This window comes from Acyrthosiphon pisum, chromosome A1 (assembly GCF_005508785.2).
Source record: "Acyrthosiphon pisum isolate AL4f chromosome A1, pea_aphid_22Mar2018_4r6ur, whole genome shotgun sequence".
Lineage (NCBI taxonomy): Eukaryota > Metazoa > Arthropoda > Insecta > Hemiptera > Aphididae > Acyrthosiphon > Acyrthosiphon pisum.
This window is the reverse complement of record NC_042494.1, coordinates 76,611,037-76,633,372: the sequence shown is the minus strand read 5'-3', so window position 1 is coordinate 76,633,372 and position 22,336 is coordinate 76,611,037. Positions and strand designations below refer to the sequence as shown.

The 22,336-nt window shown below is 28.8% G+C and overlaps 1 protein-coding gene across 2 annotated transcripts in view; it reads left to right on the top strand.

Annotated features, from left to right (window-relative positions):
* Nucleotides 1-22,336, top strand: part of LOC100161375 (calexcitin-2) — a 99,569-nt gene that overhangs the window by 40,733 nt on the left and 36,500 nt on the right. The window contains exons 2-3 of one of the 2 annotated variants that reach the window (XM_029487553.1): nucleotides 1,757-1,826; nucleotides 11,484-11,581. In XM_029487553.1, coding sequence (XP_029343413.1) covers nucleotides 11,521-11,581 — 61 coding nt within the window. In that variant the 5' untranslated portion in view covers nucleotides 1,757-1,826; nucleotides 11,484-11,520. The remainder of the gene's footprint in view (nucleotides 1-1,756; nucleotides 1,827-11,483; nucleotides 11,582-22,336) is intronic. The other variant, XM_001950669.5, reaches the window with a different exon arrangement.

Here is a 22,336-nt window from a genome sequence, read left to right as displayed (position 1 = left end):
GGTAAGAGTAATAAAAGTTTTATAGTTTTTCATTAATGTTTTTGTAACAAGTTTTGAGCATTACTTATTTGGTTACGCACACGGTGCCTGTAAAAACAAAAAGAACGTTTTTCCTTTTTCAACTTGCGTCGTATCTTTTAGGTTTTCCTTTCTGAATAAAAACTATGATATTCACAAAGGGAAACTGCAGGCATTGTAAACTGTAAAGGTATAATAATACACAAGAAAATAAATAAATCAAATCGATGGAGGATTCTATATATTATTATGATATTGTATTTTAATGGTACCTGTGCATCGACTTATTATGGTCGGAAACATTGTGCCTAAAAGTTGTGACGTTCAAATATCATTATCATAATAATATAATGATTTGTGTTTCGTTTGGTGAGTCGATAATAACAAATAAATTTGTTATTTACAAATTGAAATAAAATAAATGTCCGAAGTTATATTATATGCACCTAAACCGTATACAAAATATGTATTTATTTTCATTAAATTATACTACGTATATGAATAGTAGGTACTAAATACTAATAATATGTGTACCTATACGAAAAATGTTTATAAATATCTGCACTAGTACACTAGTGTATAATATGCTTATACTACTTCATATACTATTTACTAGTGTTTAATAGCTCCATTTGTTTTGTACAATGGGCTCCGTTAAACACTGCGGTTTGTAAATGCAATAAATATTTTTAGTAAATTGTTCATTTTCTTTTTAATGAAATACCTAGAGAAATATACAAGTATCATAGTTATATAAAATAATAATATGCAAATATGATGAACGTATTACTACGTGGTGCCGTAGTGGAATGAGAGAAGGGAGCGTCTAGTGACACTTTAATTCACTGGTTAGGTTATTAGGTGGTAATTTATTTTCAAGATAACGAATAACGAGAATGGCTGTCTACACTCTGCAGAGGTCTAGAACCTAACCTAACTTAACCTTTTTGTGCTTTGGCGTGGCCAAATATTTGGTAGATCCTCGAAGTTGACTGCCATGTATCATTGAATCAATTGTTTATGAAGTAGTATGAATAAGATGTTCCTTCCCAGAGAGATTTTCGGACGAAGAAGTTGCCTTCGATTGTGGAATTTGGAGTTGGTTTTGTTTGAAGTTGTGGAGTTTAAGGTTTTGTGACGATTGTTACATCATTACTTATATTTTATAAACTTAATATCATTGATTATAAATACAATAGGCACATATTATATACATATATTATGTTAATATGTTATATATCATAATATATACCTACTCGTAGGTATTATTTACAATATGCTGACTAGATATTAAGCCTATAGAAGCAAATCGCAGGGGGGGGCTAAGGGGACATAGCCCCCAAATATCCCATTGCCCTCCAAAAATTACACAGTTTTTTAGTTGTGTGTGATCGGAACCCCCCTCACAATGATGTTAAAAACGTTAGCCCCCCAGAAATTTTAATAGATTTGCTTCTATGAATTTTAAGCCTCTTCTGCTTTGGTGCCACATTTATTATTGTAATGCTACGGCCAAATACCAATATTGAGAGGGCACCTAAACTCGGTGACAGCCTCACATTTTGATAAACTTTGTTCGTAACTAATAACTAATAATAAACTTTTATGTACTGACAATTATTTGGATTAATCGCCATTTATTTGTAATATTAAAATCCTAAATGCCATTTGCTACGGTTAAAATATACTCAAAAGAAACTACATTTTTCCCTGAATATCCTATTCATTTATTTAACAGGTCATCCCCGACCACGTTACATATTGGTGGAGGCGCCGGAGCTCTCGTGTAGTTGAGGTTACAAATATTTGTGAGTGGTTCAAATTTTTATTTTTTATTAGTTATTAAGTTATTTTAATTGAAGTGTAGGAAAATATAAAGTTAAAGTGTAGTCTGATTAAGTGTAGGTAATTGAGATTTTTTTTATTTATTATGTTTTAAGAGATTATACGTGTTAAGAAAAATAGTATAAGGAAAAAAAGGATAACGTTATTAAAGAATTTATATAATAAAAATACAAATAATTTGAATATTTTTATACGAGATTTTGAATATTATAAGAATAGACTTGCTCACTTGGATCGTTTTATTAATTTAACTTACAGGGTGACATCATTAAGCTGGAGAGTAAAAATAATTTAAGTCGATATATTCTTCTTGTCAATAGATTATTTTACCATTCTTATAGTTTTTTTGATTCAGTGGTTTTTAAGATTTTCTGTGGCTAGGTTTATGTCAGTTCTAATTTCTTAATTAGTTATCACCGCCTCGTCAGAAAAAGTGGCGTTTGAGTGTGGTAGATCAGCAATAAGTACCTACGTATAAGTTGCAAAATGTACGGATTCTCGAGAGTTGAGAAACGACTGATTTCATGGATACTAGAATATTCATTTTTCAACATAGGTACCTACTAAAAATGTACGAAGAGTGAGAAAGGATTTAAGCGAGATGTATAGACTTATATTGTTAGAAGATAAGTCTTGACAACATCTATTCGTCAAATGCCCGAGAGACATAAGCTTTGGTTTTAAATCATAATAATATGGCATTACATTAGGTAAAAATAAACGTACGTTTTTTAGCGTATTATTCGGTCATTTTTAAGGCTTTAAATATTCGAACGGTTTTTTTGGGGCATTTAAATCGCTCGCACTGCCCCGCAGTGTCCGTCACGCATAACTAATAATACGGTTCGACCTCCGATTATATCAAAGTGTTCGGTCAATTAAAATATATGGTGACAATTTATTTACGTCCGATTTTACACACCGACATTGCGCACATTATAATACTTATATACATGTAGGTTATTATTAGTATACCTACACAAATAGAGGGACCTATATTATATAGGTACACGCGGACACACGCGGTGTGCGCAATAATACGGACTATGACAATAGCCGCAGCGGGTAGGTCCTACCCCTATATCGCCGACGAGTAAGACTAATACGATACAATAAATTATAATAACATGCACGATAGTTATACCATATATTTGCATTAATCCCGAGTAATCGATGAATATTTCGGCCGGTGCCCCGCGAACGTGACGATATTCGGCTGTATCGGCGCACAATAAACGGGTCCCGGGGCACGTACCTATACGCATAGAATATTAGAATGTATATAATACTGTTATGTACCAATAATATTATGTTGTATATAATATAAAACACGGCGTGTATTTATTATATATAATATATATGCAAATACTGAAATACCTGTGTATTGTTTTTGTGTATGTATTATTATACGTGTCGGCCTGGTCAGCGAAATTGTTTAAAGACAAAAGACCGCCGCCGCCGCAATGGCCCGGGCACGTATATACGCGTGTATATATAATATATAAACACGTCATTATTAGAGGGTGTGGGTGGAACACGTCGACTGCGGGTTGGGCAGGGTCGAGGAGGAGGCGATCGCGTCGATAAATATTCCCCGAGCGACTTGTTCCGGCCCCCGATGACACATAACAAGTGTGCGCCCGTTAAAAACGATCATCCTTCAATACGCAACGACACAATATATACATTATATTCGTGTGTATAGAAGTGGTGTGGCTCGTTAATCACGAGAGCTCGTCTGTTTTTAATTTTCTCCAACTTGGCCCCGGCTGTCACGGTGTGGCCGGCGGCGGCCTTTGCAATAACCGTGAGCGCATTTCGTACGCCAGCTATAGGTCCCGCCGAGCCGCACACGACCGTGAATAGTTTGTTAAAAACCGTTCGTTCGACTGCTGTAGGGAATGAATCACTCGGGCTGTATGGTGGTAGTGGTCCTATACTGTTATACGTGGGTGGTAGTCGAAAGACAACTACTGCGTTTTCACCACCGTATATCGGTATATGTGATATATATATAAGAAAGATACGCCACCTACCTACCTATGCGCCATTTTGACCGAGCGTGCGATAACGTTTTGTTTATTTATTTACAATTTTTTTTCTCCTTTCGATGTCTCCGCTGTACAAATATAATATATAATTAGGTACTCGTTTTATCGTTCTTTTGTCGCATCATAAAATATTTTGTTCCGAAAACTATCGAATGGCTTTTTTCCGTAGACGTGATATACCGAAGAAAAAAAATAGGATATCCCGCAGTGTTATACGTGCGATGAACATTTTGTTTCTATAACTGTTGCTTTCTTTGTATTCTGTCCCACAAAACCATTTTCATTTTTTATTTTTATGTAGTTTCGTTATTACACAATATAACTATACTGACAACGGTACTGTGTCGTAGGACCGTCTACATACAAGATAGGTAGGTATACCTATATTGAATGCGTATTCGAATATTGCAGATGGTTACCATTTAAATATTTAATTTTTTTAAATTTTCACTAAAATTGCCTGTATCAAACCTCTTAAGTATACGCATATAGATATTATGTACTGTGGAATTACGTAGTAGTGTAGTACGTGTGTCGTTTACGTCGGTCATTAATTTAAATTATTAAAATCAATAAAAAAAAAAAATCAAAATTGCAGGCTTCCGAGCACTTATAATAATATACTACCAATTGCACTGCAGCGTGATCCTTTCATGGATTTTGTAGAATTGATAATAATATTATACATATCCTTTATTATTATAAAGTGTGATTTAAAAGCCATTTCGTCGAGTGTAAAAATAAATAGGATTATATGCGCACATATAGCTGGTGAATAAGCAGTTGTTCTTGAACAGCGAACGCCGAGATTGTACTTTAACTAACTAGAACAATATTGTTTATAATTATTATAGTTTAATATTAACGACAGTTGTACTTGAAATCGCGTATACCCGTGGTATTGTCGTTATGGACTTTTGAGATTAAAATAGTTTGAATTTATTGATTCAAAAAAAAAACAATAAATAAATAAAATACATGCAATTCACAATATTATTTGTCGTCGGACTAAAATACGCTCTCTAAAATTAAAATAATTTATTAAGCTTATGATGATTGAACTCCAAAGCCGTTTTTAAATATATTCCCTTTTACAGTACCGAGTCTAAAATACTTTAGATATGTATAAACTTGTGGTATAATTTTCTAATTAGAATGCTAAAATATTCTGTATGCGCTCATTCCACTCATTCCACCTGAAGGTTAAATAATCTATATTTATATCCCAACGCATTTGTTTCTACACCCACATTGATGTTGCAGACGTTTTTAATCCCTAATGCATAATGATATAATACGAATTAAAATTTAAAATACTTTATACTATACATACAATGTTTTTAATTGGTGTGTTCATACCTAACAATTTTCTCCACGTAATATCTTATTTTTACATTACATTGTATTAAATATTTCATGAAGCCCAATAGTTACATCATATTGTTATTATTATTATTATTTTTATTATGTAATATAATGAAAATACTTTTTGGATTGTGCTCGCAAAACTTTTAGAATGCGTTATAAATATTTTAGAAACCTCAAAGTGTATATTCCAGTCTTTCAAAAATACATATAAGTGCACGTCCATGTCTGATATTTGAAAGCGTCTTTTGTGCGTTACTTCATAATTTCTGAATAAAATATATTTCAACGTATCAACCAAAAAAACTATTTTCACGGGTTTTTTTTTCTGTTAGACTTTATGGTCAAGTAATATGTATAATATGTATTCGAAGTATTATAATATATGATTTTGTATGGTCTGAAATAAATTGATGGATGTTCTTATTGGTACATATTATATTATATTTGATTTCATTCAAAACTTATTTCGATTTATCTTCAGAAAATCCGCTCGTTAGTGTAAGAGTTAAATCATATATTTTCATAAAAACCTAAATTCACTTTTGGTATTTGATGCGGTGCGACGACTGATGAAAAGGCTTTACAGTTTTATTTCAAAATGTGCGTATTATAATATAATACTATATTTCTACATCAGCACACAACACATATTGTTTTTCTGAAATTTGACAATAAATTAATATATATTACAGCGGTGTAACGACATGGTATTATAATAATATGTTTATATTATTTAAACCAATTGTTTAAGTTCAATGAAAATAAAAATTTTCACGTTATTGAGTGATCATATTATATTTTTCATTTTTTATAATAAGTATGAAAGAGTTATAGGGTGGGTGGTAAACATTTAAAATGTATTAAAATATTTTTATACCAGTTTTAAGAAATAGTTATTGTAGTATTTTGTTTAAAAAACACACGTTTATGCGCTAACTACAAAATGTACAAGTTAAAAAGTGGATAAGTGGATGTCGCTCTGCTGTATAGTAGGTTACAAGTGGGTCAATGTATAAATGTATAATGGATTGTATTAAACTTGAATCCAATGATATAATATCATTGTATAAGAAAAACGATTCTGAGCGGAGACGGTTTGTGAGTTTGGATATTTTATATTGTTATTATTTATTATAGCCTGTGAGTTAAATTGATATTATAATATAATAATTTTTATTCGTTTCTATGGTGATAAACAAAGCGTTAGAAATTTAAATCCCATTATAGCGGTTTTTCGTAATTTGTCGGTAGTTTTTGACGTAGCATTAAATAAGTATTGATAAAATCGAAAAATGACCTCCCTAAAATATCATCTTGATCCAATTTAATAAAAGATAAGATACTCTATGTTAAAATTGAAGTACTCCTTCTGGTAAAAATTTTGTATACAGGATAAAAAAAAAATAAAATAAACACCATTATAAAACAACTAGATCCCTCGCTCCGCTCAGAATCTAAAATATTGAATTGTTTTTTTCTCCGTATATCTAGTTTTCAAAAAAACGAATGCCAAACTGAACGGGAATATAGATCATAATTTGTAACTCATGGTAAGTGTATTGTTTGCGTTCAAATGTTCAATATTTCCATTCTATGAGTGGCTATAATATAGAACCTTTTAATACTCCGATAAAAAGTATTGTCTATTATAATATTTATATCCTACCTATGTCATTAAAATTATGAACTTATAGTTTTATATCCTTTACACAACCAAATATTTAATGATGTTTACATGGTTTACTCAATTATCAAATAGTTGATACAAAACATAATTTTAAGCTTTTGTATAATATTCATTATTAAATTCTATACAAATAATCCAAATACACCATATTATGGTATTTGGGTATAAAATAAATATTTAAGTATCTATTCTATTATAACGTGTAAGTAGCTAGGTACCAAGGTACCGTATTTGCATACAAAATTCTTTAAAATTTCATTTTAGTCAAATGTAACTGTTTTTATAGCTTTGAGTAGTATAATAGCTTTGTTCATTAGTTGTCCTATAAAAAGTATAAGTAACTATTTTAATAATGATTTATTTTTATTAAAAAAAATAATTTTACCCTGGAATCATTGAAGGCTTTTCTGCTCACAATTCTGGTGGAAATAAGCTAGTATTTCGAGTAAAAACAAAATAATCTTATAATCTTAAATGGTCGAATGTTATAATATGACCTATATGTAATATTACTAATATATTAATATTATTATTAATAATATCAATAATTTTTATGTTTAAAATAATTTTTATAATACAACGGCAACGTTGCAAATTTGTTTTGTGCGGAATCGTGTAAATGAAAAGGTATACCTATTATGCGGAATCGTGTTATGTGGAATCGTGAATTGCCGAGTATAATATTATTATGTACCTCTATCTAGACCTATATAATATTGTAAATGATAAAAACCTTTTGTGATCAATGGATTAGGTACATCAAACGTTGTTCAAATGGTCGTTGTTTTCTCGCGTGTGTGTGTATGCGTGTGGTTGAGTTTTTTTTTTTTGATACCGATACGATAATATATTTAATTTTGTAAATCAACATACAAAACGTGTTTCAAATATTTTTCCCTACCAAAATATATATTCCGAAAATGTTTTATACACCAAACACACGCGCGTATGTATTATATAAAAGGTTAACGGGGTTATTGAATTTGTACAAAAACAAGGAATTACGTGACGAGCTCAATGATATTCGGTAGGGCAAAAAACCCTCGATTACTCATTATTTATTCAGACCTTACTCACAAAAACGTACAGGGTGTTACTGACGCGAAGAATGGACGAGATATATAGGTGGGGGATCATTGAATAGGGGCACGGAAAATGAATGTTACCCAGACAAAACGGATGCACTTTATTTTAGAGTTTGGACATTTATTGCGCTGAAGCCGCATTATAAGATAGGGTTACGGCGATAGGGTGGAAGATGATCAAAATTTCCCCAGGCGGTAAATTATGTCCGAGATAGCAATATTGTTGACCGTGATGTATATAATTTTAGACATGAGACCCATAAATTTGAACTTTACAAATATATATTGTTATTAGCCCGGATAAGTATAGAAATATTATATAGTATATTATGTTGCTTATGTAACATTCCAAAATGCATTATTTTAACTTCATATATAACTCACAAAAGAACTCCTTTTTATATTTCAATTAATTTAAAAATGATATACCACTCTGAATGATTTATGTTCGATAGAATAATAATTATAGACAATTAATGAATATGAATTTTTTTTAGAATTATATTTTAACTCGATCATGAAACTAAACTATATAGGCAAGTACAATAGGTACATATTTAAATTAAACAAATAAATAAATAAAAAGTTTATAATTCGATTAATTAAAACTTTTAACAAGTTGTGCTCGGAATATAATATTTTACGGTGACTGGTATTAAAAATTATTTTCAGTAGGTACCTAATTAATTTTCTTTGAAATAAAATGATGTCATTATCATGCGCAGGAGTTTATCACAAATTTTCCAAATAGATTTAAAGATATTATCAAAGTAATAGTACTTTTATAGGATAATTGTTTAAAATAACATATTATTATTTGAGTCAAAACAAAATCCGTGAAAAACTTTTAAATAAAATAATTTTATTTATTCGTGAATGTAATATCTATATTTATATAAATATAGATGAATATATTATGATGTAAAAAAGTTGAAATTACTCAATAAATTCGTTCTAAATCAGGTCAGGTTAGGTTAGGGCATTTTTCTCACTAGCTATGCCAAATATTTAAAATCTTCCTTCAAATTTTCGAAAAAGAATATCCCCACTTATCATTTTTTTTCAATATTAAGAACATTATAATTAATAATAACAGCTTGATATTAATCAAATGTATTATAAGCACTTTACACAGAACAGCATTGGAAAAAAAACGAATTAATTAAAATCTGACGATAACAATTAATTAGTATTATTTCATTACCATATTATTAATAAATTTAATAATAGGGATGTCGTATTGTTATAAGTTTTATCTATTTTGAAACGGTACAAAATATGATCTGACTTATCAGGGAGTTGATTGTACTCCAAATTATTGATTACCCTTTCTATAAAACTTGTGAAATTGTCAAATATTTTTTTTATACACTTTTATATTTGCTTGGCCATTGAATACCAGAATACCATAATATTCGTATACATTTTACCATAATATAAATATTAATCTTTCCTTATTGTAACACCTTGCGGACGACCCTGCTCTATAAATTATATTATTTCGGTATATTGTGTTTTTTGTTTACAATTCAAACCGATAAACAGGAATTAAATCAACTGACAATTTATACATCATCATATTGATATCTCTAATATTCTACCGACACTGTAAAGTTATCAAACATTTTAATAATATATTACGCTTTACCTTTCATCGCTCAACAGCGCTATAAAAGTCACCAAATCTCTTATAAATGCTAATATTATTATGAAGCCTTTCGACATGCTATTTTTCAAAGCCAGTAGAGAATAAAACCACAATGAATCTATCAAACGGCGTGAAGGGTGCATTTTATTTTTTTTTTTATTAATATATATTACCTAGGTACCGAAATACACGATGACATTTTCGTTACACTGGAGGTCGAAAGATTGTTTTCCGACGAATTTTGCATACCGGATGTCCAAACACGCACCCGAGGGCTAAACGGAATTCGGAAGTGAAGGCTTCGCATCCGGCTGTCATGAAATTTAAAATTCAAAAACACTACCTCACGACCTTTCGGAAACTTTTTTTGTGTTTAGATGACAAAGTACTATTAATGAATTTTGCATTAGCCACCAAAAGTTTTGAGCGTGTGTGGTATGAAATACAATATAAACTATTTGCACCATTGTCGCCAGAAATCTTCCCACTGTTGACATTTTTTAAATGGATCAGTAAATTATGTTACCAGTGACATACAAGAATGATATATTAAACTTTCTATATACTAATTCTGTTAATATACCAGTGTTCAGTGTTTTCGTTGTTTTATTATAATTACGTTTGCTTATAAGTGGTTAGTTACGTGTTCATGCCAAAAAATGATTTGGTAATTCGTTTTAAATAAAATAGTTTAAACCTTAAAATTATTATTTTTTTTTATAAAATATTATAATATGGAAATTAATTAGTTGTATAAAAATTAAAATACATTTTAAATGGGAAGTTAACTTTGACATATGATAGGTACATTAGTGTGACGAGTAAAAGGTGTAAAGGTGTGACGAGTCTGAATGATGTCGAATGAAATGATTCAGGTAAAACTTTTATCGGAATCGTAAATGGGATAAGTCTACTACCCACGAAGTTCCTGGATATTTTCAGTTCCAGAAGTCATGTGTGGGAAGTAATTGTGGGCGATACGCTTCTATACCCTAAGGCGAATTTTGGCAGTGATAAAGCCCATTTGGCTTGGCAGGCGTTCCTTATGATTTTGCGGAAAATTGGAACGAGTTCTGTAAAAGGTATATTTCAAGATCGGATAACTACATAAAATATTTTGAAAAATCGCATCGGTCTCGTTACTGGCTAAAATTCAAAATAACAGATCCAACATAAAATGCAATATTTAATTTTTATAATACAATAATTGTATTTCCATGTAATTGTGCATGACAAATGTCAGACTGTAGATAATAATATAGACATCAGTTAACTTTGCGTGTGTCGTATTGGTTGGATAGAGAATAGACATTCAATACGAATCGATGACGTGATGGTTGTCACATTAATAATAAGTACATAGAAATCAAAGACTCTTTACCTCGAGTACAGACGTACAGTAGATACCTACACCTTTTCCAACGGAGTGTGTAAAACGATTTATATCGATTATTTATTACGATTTATTTATTTTTATATGATTTATATCATACTAAAAAGTAAGATTTTACGATTCTACGGATATCGTATAACTCAAATAGATAGTAATTCAAAGTCCAATGAATAATATGTACTAAACATAATATAATATATTGATTTGGTACACTAAAAATATTTGTATGTTCAACAAACGTCAACTGCTTCCTCTTTCCTTCCTATTTCTCTTTACATTGTGATACTATGCAGTGAACACTATAGTCTTTATATACATGAACGTGTTAATGGATTTCAATTTGTTGTAACGATTCTGTTCTTTAATACTACGATTTTTATTATTTTAGATCAAAACCCAAGAAAAACTCCAGAAAGCAAACAATAATGTCTTCAATTTCACAATTCAGAAAGAACAAGCTCCTGTACGTCTTCAATGTCTTCTTCGGTAAATATGTTTATTTTTTTTATTATTATTATTATTATTATTATTATTATTATTATTATTGTTATTATTACTAACTCTGACCATAAGTTTTTCATAATCTAGTGCTTAGCATCGAGTAAAATAGTTTATTTTCCAAACCATATATTATGCAGTGCTCACTAGAAAAATAAAACATATTAGTATAACTATATAATTTATTTTACAGTGAGCCATCTGCAATATTTCAATCTTGAATTGAAAATAATAGACCATTATTGCCATCTTCCAACAAATGTATATAAAAGATTATATACAAAAAATGTATTTTATTTTCTGTCAGTCTTTTCTAATATTTTATGTTGAAAAGAGCAGACTTTAAAAAAAAATATGTTTTCAATAAACTAGAAATATCCAATCAAAAACCATTCTGATAAAATCTTAACCATAAAACGAATAGTATCTATACACAGAATCTATACTTGAGATGTATTCATATTATGAGATGCTCCCAAATGTTTTTAACGAAATTACATAAACGAATTATTCGGAAAATATCTAATAAACCATATTGTTAACAGAATATTATGATAATTTTACATTTGTAATTCTTAATTTGTTAAAGTTTACCTTGGTACCCAATACCTGGACTATTTTCAATAGCATTACGTAGAATATACATTTTATTCGTCATGGTAGTCACTTATTACTCCGAGTTTTGACGCCATATATTCTAGAACTACTCAACTACCTATATTAATGTTTAATTATGAATTGTATCTGTCTTAATTAAATATTATTTAATGTTGATGAATATTCTGACTTAAGAATTCTCGTGTCTCTTTCATAAACTTTTCTCGGAATTCGTAATTGCATATTCTTGTGACATAGCGAGTTAAAGTGGGATACCTATACCTACTATCGTAATATGAATTTTTAATATCATAAGCTAATTGTGTAGTTATCATTACTTATAACTTTTTTTTAAAGTTGTATTATTATATCTAAATTCTGTTGGATTTCAACAAGACGAATATTTTCATTTATTTGTAATGCATATTATAAAAAAATCTAAGTTTTGCTCAACACCTAAGCATAGGTTAATAATATTGTTCTGCTTACCATCGGATTCGGATATTTTCAATCAATAATCTACAATATAAATACCATGGTAATAATATTATGGTTAGTGTCCTTCCAAGCCATTAGTCATTACTCACCAAAGAAAGTATGCTATACAGGCCTGTACTACATATGAATAACATAGTTCATAATTTATATGATATTGTTATATCTATATTAACTATTGTCTAATGTCTATTGTTCTACTCATATGGTGGCTTAGGATGTTTGAACCCTACGAAAGTTCCGAGCTTCAACAGAACATATAAGTTCTAAAAAATTAGATTTTTATCCTATTTTTATAACCACTTAACCTATCATAATCAAAAAATCCAATATAGGCATTTTAAGCTTATATAATATAGGTAGCTTAAATATAATGGATATAGTCGTATAGACCAGTCTAGATTATAATTACTAAATTACATGTCTTACACGATCATTAATTTATGAATATATAGTTCTATATTATTTTATTCTGTTAAGTTTACATATTAATTTGAACTATGTTAACTTTCTAATATCTAATAATATGTCATTTTTCATTGATACATTAAATTATTCTTCGATGAAAATTGATTTATAATAATTTATAGTCCAGTCAAAAGAAATTTTTCCAACTTTAAAATTCTCACAGATTAAATAATTTAGTTTTTGATAAAACATACGGTACTTATAGTGTCCAGAGAATATTTTTATATTTAAATAAAAAGTAAAGTTAACATCAATTGCAAGTTATACGGATACATAAAAAAAAAAAATTAAACCTTCTCTCACCTTTATAATACTGTATACGATGTATATAGTATTGAACTTAATTAGACTTTTGGGGGAAACGAAATATTTTATACTATACTAATAACATTATATTATTTTGCGTAGATGTACTAAATAAATTGGAATCTAATTTATGTAATATCTGGTTAATTACAAAGGGAATTTATAAAAAAAGTACCGTAAAATGATTACAATGATTTATTTGAATAAAAATAGGCAGAGATTATGCAAAGTTGTAAGAACACATTTTTACGGTACAAAGTGAACAAATTTACTACCCAATAAAATATTTGCAGATATACAACTGTTTTATACTTTTATGTATTCACTACTTGTATGTATCTATGTATTTATAATATAATTTATTAACTAACTTCATGGAACTCGATTTAGATACAAATTAAATAGGTAGGTACCTACTTGTATAAATTCGTAATTATTAATACAATGAAGTACCGATCAATATGTTTTTATAAAGACATTTTCACTCGAAAGCACTCTAATACACAGACTTAGTGCATAGGAAACTAAAATATTTAATTTATTCAAAACATTATAAGGGACGAACCCTCCTGCAATACTGAAGTAATACATTGTATCTTAATAATATTTATATATATATATATGTGCAACTAGTAACTACTATACGTGTCTGCTTTTAAAATTAAATTACGTTAGGTTCTGTAGAATTTCTAGATTTTTTTTTTTGTGTATTAAATGTTTTATTCAATCTGTTACACAAAGAACAATAAGAACAATTTGAGGAATAATAAAAAGTAACAGAATAGATATAGCAGATCGTAGAAGTCTCCCATTGGAGGTACTACATGAATTCTAGATTTAAAATTAAAATAATATAATATTGTGTGGACGTGGAACAAGTTAATTACTAGTTCAGAAATATATATAGTCCCTATATAGGGATATAAAAATAATGTATATAATATACTAAATTAAAAATGATGTCAGACACATACACGATTTGAATTTTTTTGTATATATATGTTTTTAATTTGTGTAAGTACAACTACCTGGACCTACCCAGGTATAACCCAACTTAGCCCGGGTAAAAATGGACAAACATAAAATACAGCACTATATTGGTGTATTTAGGTTTTAGTGTACCTAAGCTCACTGGCAAATTTGTGAACTAATTCGACAGAGATGGGCAATTCGCCTGTGGCGGATTGGATATAGCATTTAGTATATTATCGAACGTAGTTCAAACCATTCTTTAAACTTTCTTGGTGCCTCTAAAAACAATTTATGAAATGTTCGCTTGAAAGTGGTAGAAGTTTTGTAGTTTGATAGTTTGATTTCGAGTCTGTATAAGCTACAAACTACGGACGTTGCATTTTTCGTACATTTGAATAGCACATAATTATTAATTTGTTATTATTTTTCTTTTATTAAAAAAAAATTCTATAGCATAATTCCGTGCATTGCCGGTCAATACTAGCTTATAGCAATTTTTTTTCAAATTTTATTTTTTTTAACCAACGCTTGTCTAAACAAAAAAATTATTCGATTTTCGTGAGCCAATACGAAATTCATAACCTGTGAGTCGTGAGCCATATCAATATAATATATGGGTTGAAAGTTTGAAACACGAAGCAAAGAATGTTTCCCGAGGAATATTTGTGCAAAATCTGGTACCAATTGGTTCAGCAGTTACTCAGTCTATATACGCCCCATACAAACGTACATTCGTTTTCATTATATAAATAGTTAATTATTATTATTATTATAAATTAAAATAATGGCAAGCAAGAAATTAATACTTATTACACAATGCAAGTATATTTATAATATGATTGTTTGGTTTATTTAACTTCCATTAATAAGTTAACCTGATAATTTAATCATACCAAACCACAAGACAGCTTACAAAGTTTTTATTTTCTGTGGTCGTAAAATAAAAATTTCAAAATAATTTTTAATTTACATTATAATATATTTTTTTTCCGAGCCAATATTTTTCTATAATAAATGCTTTTTTTCTTTTTTTTAAACAAATATTTTGTCTCGATAACAGGACCATATCTTTCATAAATAATAAAAAAATTTTAATGGTGTTTTCGTCAGTGCCTATAGTGCGTCGCGAAGGTGGTCGGGTATGTTGATTTTTTGTCGGGCTACTTGATAAATGCTTTAAAAGTTACTCTACTCGTTTATTTTGAAATTTACTATTAGAATAAATAAAAAAAAACTTAAAAGAAACATAAAAATAGTTTTACATTTCTATATATCGTTATTGATTTACATACCTAGTAACATATTCCAAAATAATACGGAAAACGGACGTGGATGTACATTTAAGTCTTTAACTTATAAGCTATAAATATTTCGTTTAAATTCAGCTTAAAACCCAGGGAAATTAATCCAAACATTGTTATAAACTTTACTCGACTATTCAAATACTAAATGCGGTATACGTTCAAATGTGTTTACTAAACTTGAAAAATAATGGCTGGCCTATGTTTTATAATAATATTCTCCTATTATTATTTTTATCCAACTAACTTGGAACTAACAATTACAAACTAACATATTATAATTATTATGGTATTATGGTTTCAACTTTTAATAATACATACTTAATAAAGTACAAACACCAACTCCGTCGTGTATATAAAGTACATAATAATATAATAGTATAATAATTAGTACCTATAAGTGAATAACTATTACGACAAATGAGCATTCGTTTATCAATTATTAACAGGTAGGTAACCCATAATTAGTGAAAAGTTGTGAAAATGCCTGTAGAAACTTTTCAAATATAGTATATTATCATCATATTATAATATACATAATATATTTCCTACCGTATTATAGCTGCTCTCTTACGGAGGTGTAACACTATACAATAATCTAATAGGCAGAACATCATTCATCCAAAGATTTATGTGACCGATTTTCTCCCAACAGTATAATAATATACGAAATTGTACTAAATCTGTATTTTCTTTGTATATTAAAATATATTATATTTCATTCGGATAAAGGTTCAATATTATTATATTTTGAATACTTTTGGCAGTTATTCTCTTTAATATTTATTGAATATTTTTAATCTATTTGTTTACCTATATACCACAACCAGGCACGTGAGCTGCACGCGACTTTTGAGTCAGTTTCATGCGGCTCTAAGTTATTTCTATAAATAAATAAATAAATGTTCCTCCATTTGCTATAAAATGAAAAATGTGTCCTCATTTTATAATCCATACTCTTAACAATGTGGCTCACTTCAAATTTGCTTTATAAATTCAAAATTAAAATTAGTGTCCCACTCCTGCTATATACACGCACAATACGTTATGTTTAATTGCAAATTAACAATATATCAATTGGGTATTAAATGTATACAATTATACTTTTCAAACGCAATAATGATCTAAAATGTCTATTAATATAGTTGTGAATCACTTATAAATTATAATCGTTAATAGTCTTTTATCGTCTATCACGTAGATATTATAATATTATCTATAAAAATATCTGCCAAAATATTTCTACCGAAAAAACTTTTACGGTAATGCTAAATGTATTTAACGCATTAAACAAAAAACAAAAACCTATAAAGTCAAGTTGTGTAAACCAAATGCTATAATTTATGTATAAATACTAAAGCGTTAGTTTAAGATTTATAAAATTGAAACTTTCCCTAGAGATTTATTTATCTGCCTGTTTACTTGCATTATTTGTTATTAGCAAAATTTATACTGCCAATATAATCCACAATCCCAAGTGTACATAAACCTATGGAGTTTTCGCTGAATAATTTTGTAATGTTCTAAATGATTTTTTTTTTCATTTTGTTTTAAAACTTATAAGATATTTAACAAAATAATAACATAAAAACGTAATATTTGATAACAGCTATTTATAAGTAACCAATGTAGCGTATGAAAAAAGCACAAACTTTTTAATTTATTGCTAGATAACCATTCATTATTTTTCTTCTTTTTTTTAAAAGGATAACTTTTTATACAATAATTTCATACATTATATATATATTATATTATTTATGAACTTTATGAATACTGTACAAACGGAACAATCAAAGTTACGAAGTATTTCAAAAAAGCATAAAGTCACTTAATCATCCGAAACTAAAAAATAATTCAAGTTATATTGCGTATTATCGTCTACGTGGTTCACGACATTGATAGATTCGACCAAGATAATGTGATCAGCTGAGTTATATATACAGCACAGATTATATTATAAATATGTGGTCACAGTCTGAAAGAATCCTTCCGAGTCCTTTAAATGGGATAGTTCAAAGAGAATTAATTTCTTCACCTTACAAAGGAAAACGTCCGGACAGGACACTATACACATAATATCTTGAAGTTGCCACGGGCCAGTCACGCACGATCTCCGCATGTGACGTGTCCTTGACCGATTGAAGCTAAATATATGTCCCAGTGACCAGTGATCGAGAATGCCGTATATGAACACTCTGAGATTATATAGTCAGTCAAGTATAGACTGTTTCAACATGTTGGACATTTAACATTTACGTAAAGTACATCGGGGACGGACGTAGGTTAACTTCCGGTGCGTCTCTCGGGAGCTAGCATTGAAAAGTATTATTTTGAATACCACCATATGCAATATATACATAATAATAATAATACCTACATAGGTACTCTTGTACTCGATTACTTTTTTTTAAACCCTTTTATTCCCATGCGTGTTCAATATTTATTTTAAATATAAAAACGTTGGTACCGACGTTTAAGAACGTCAATGCATATTGAATAGGTAGATCGTTTTTTTTCAATGTATTTAGTAGCTTATATTTTACTTTTATACGTATACAACTCCGTTTAAGGATACAAAAATAAACAATTTATTAAAGATAATATCGAATTGTTAACCAAAGAGCTGTTGTTTACCTACATTCATGACACAATAATTATTGTTTACATTCATGACACGATTGTTTTCGTAGAATAATCTAAATGGGTTGCACTATATGATTGTGTGCGAGTCATTAATATATTAGTGTAAATTAAATAGTTTTTAAAGCTCTAGAGAACATCTCGGAGGAAAACTAATTACACTAAAAACTAACTAAGTCCTATAACACAAGTTCTTGCCTCTCTTAAATGCAACTATCTATTTTTAGACTTAATAAAGAAAACTCAAAACCGTAGCTTATTTTAGCTAGACACGAAAACACCACCGTGTATGATGATGACAACTTTTTTTTAATATTTGAAAGCATTTTAATGTGTACCTACACTGTTAAAGTATTTGAGTTGTATTTTATAGATACGTACTTGTTTTTAATATTTATTGCACACTTAATCAAACACCACTTTTAAAAGTATTTTTTTTTTTTAAACACTGCCCGTCGCAGTATTCGCAGGTCACTTCTGTCTAGAATACAGTTCGGTCATATTATTACTTTTGCTGTCTGTTATTTGCAGTCGTTCGAACATTTTGCGGTATTTATCGGTAGGTACTTATATACATGCTCTACGCCGGGTCGAGATGCTGACTTTCGAATGTCATCGTCTCTCCGGTTCATTTCACGACCTCATATTTTATTAGTTGCGACAAAGGGCTAAATGTTCGGCTAACGCACAAGGAAGCTGGCCGACGAAAATCCAACAAAAGACATTAACGCACTGGGTTAACAGATTTATCGTTATCAGTAGCTAAACAGCTTTCACTGAAGAAGAAAAGGTCAATATTTACAAACATTTTTATAGCGTATGCTATTTGATGTCTTGCGATTAAATTATGTTAATTTTAAAATAAACGCACACTATTATCTTAACTAATTTATTATATCATCTTAGAGAAAACACAGCAGCCCGATAACAATTTTGTACGAAAATTATGTCAAGGGAGGAATAAATAATAAAAAAAAAGACCCGGCTAGTCTGTTTATTTCGGATATATTAAAAATAATAATAATACATAGAAATTGTTTAGTATCAGAATATAATATACTAAAAAAATAATATATTGATTATTAGCAAACACAGCACTTTTCAATGTTTATTCGATCAATCATATTCAATAATGGAGTATAAATATTTTAAAAAGTTTTATCATATAATATTATCGGTTTTTTTTATATAATTTATAAGTACCTACCTAATATATATATACTCAAAAATCATAAACAAAACAGTTCATAAAAAATACATTTTCCGTTAATGTATTACTACACTTCTTTTAAATTAACAGATAATATGCTGATATTATATTATCTTCTATGTAATATTTTTTTATTGGGTACGAAAAAGTAAATTAATTTCGATATTCTAATATAAATATATTTAGTATATACTCATAATTAATGCAAATTGACAGAATAAAAAAAAAGTTAAAAACACCATAAAATACCATAATATTATATAGAAGGTTGCTCCTCAAACTTTATTACTTTCGGTAGAATTGTTATATAAGGATTGCAAACCCTACAAAAAGTTATAATATTTAAACAGCAAAGTTCAGCACTTAGTTTATTAACTAGTAGTGCACTGCAGTGTATACTGTACATCATTATACACATTATTATTTTCTTAAAATCTATTAATATAATATGCAAAGTAATTTATGCATGAAAGCAACGAAACTAATACATTTATCCATGAACGAACATGATTCAGTAAAGAGACTCAATAGGCAGTGAAGTAGGTATTGTGTATACATACTCTGTCGTATTGTATTAAAATAATTCATAAAAGTAATAATTTCGAAAACAAATTTGGTTACACATATATTTTTTACAGGATGGCATTTAACTTTTCAATTGTAGTAAAAAAAATAATATATTGGTGATTAATTTTTTTGACATTTACCACCTACCTATTAAATCTATCATATTAGTCTGGTAAGTATATTACAATATTAAATACATGTTTTGATGTTCATCATAATACATTGACCCAGATATTTTACATATTTTAATTATGTATAAGGTTATAATAATATAAATTAATTGTGTGTAATTAGTCTTTAAAATAAAAAATATGTATATTTTATCAGAAACAGAATTTTAAATGAAACTTACATCGCTCAACAACTTACGTATTAAAATATAACTACAAAAATTAATAATATTTAGTACACACTTTATAAAAAATACTCTATATATTATGCAGATACATCAGTAGTATTATATAGGTTTGTAGAAACCACTAACCTGCATGTACCTACTACTACTACTACTACTGCGATAATAATAATAACTAATAATTAACGAACATATCCGGAAAATATGATGTCCCTCTTTCATGTTAACTACATGAGCTGTAAATGGCAAAATGTAATTATTTCAATATTATATTACGTTACATGATGTTAGTTTAATATAATTATTAGATTTGGATATTTACGTGTACGTATTTTGTACGCAAATGGCTGATCAAAAATTGACTATCAATATATTGTCAAACTTAATTAGATTGAATAATTAAACTTAGACCAATATTCTGTTTCAAATTATATTTGAAATGTTCGAATTCATTTTTGAACAATGCTATAATATGTATAATGGGTATAATATATTACACTTAAATTTATTGGTTTTTTCATCAATGTATGTTACTTATTATATTAGAAAATATTTTTGAAAGAGTATGATAAAGTTATACTTCAATATATAGTTTCCTCGTAGTTTTTCTCTAAAAATTGATCTAGTGAATACACAATATTTAGTATTTTAGTTTTAAGTGGGTTAAACATACAATTGTTCAATATAGTTTCAAAAATCCATTATTGGTATAAACATTCTCACTATAAAATCTTACGAACTTAAGCAACAATTTATCTTGTATAGGTACATATTGTATTCAGTGGCGTCATTTCAGTTTTTGAGAGGGGGGGGGGGGGCAACATTTTTGACCGGCCCAAAATAAGACTGAAAAAAAAAAAAGCTCGCTAACATTTACATTACATTACATTACAATATTGCATCTTTATCTCAATACAAATACCTTCCTTATACATAATTGTATACTTACTAGTTAGTATCAAAGGTTAATATCATAAGCATACAGGTAAGAAACCCATTTTTTTGAGAGATAATAATAACTAAATAATTAATACAATTATGTTGAGGTTACTTAAATATATTACCTATTAGCTACTATATAAAGGCCCAAAACTAGCCCGTACCTGGCCCGACAGCGGCCCGCTAATGACAAGGGGAGGGGGCAAATGCCCAGTCTGCCACCCCCACCCAAAATGACGCCACTGATTGTATTATACAATGTACGTATGTACTCTATCATAAAATATTATTATAAAATTAAATAAACACAATATATTGATCGTTTAAATGTTTAGTAGGTTATATGATGTTTCTATGATATTATTACCTATGTATATAGTCTGTGTAGAAAACCTTTTATATGCCTACCTGTTGTGTTTGTCCGTCGCTACCTTCAATGCCATGGTCACCAAACATTATTGATTTTATATAATAAAACTATAAAAATGTGGGTAAGTGGATGTCGCTCTGCTGTACAGTAGGTTACAAGTGGGTCACTGTATAATGGATGGTATTAAATTTGAATTCAATGATATAATATCATTGTATAAGAAAAACGATTCTGAGCGGAGAAGGTATGTCAGTCTAGGTATAAGACATATTATGTACTTATCTATGGTATTAAAAAAAAAATTGACCTATAATAGGTACCTCTGGTACCTATAATAAATTCCAAATTATTCATATCACAATATCCATTAGGTAACGTGTCATACATCAACAACAAACCGTGGTACTATCATAGATATATAATAGTATACTTTAGAAGTTTCAAGTACCCACGAATAATATTATACAATCACAACAAAACAACTAAAATAGTTATTCCGAGGTTTTTAATTTGTAATTTCGTC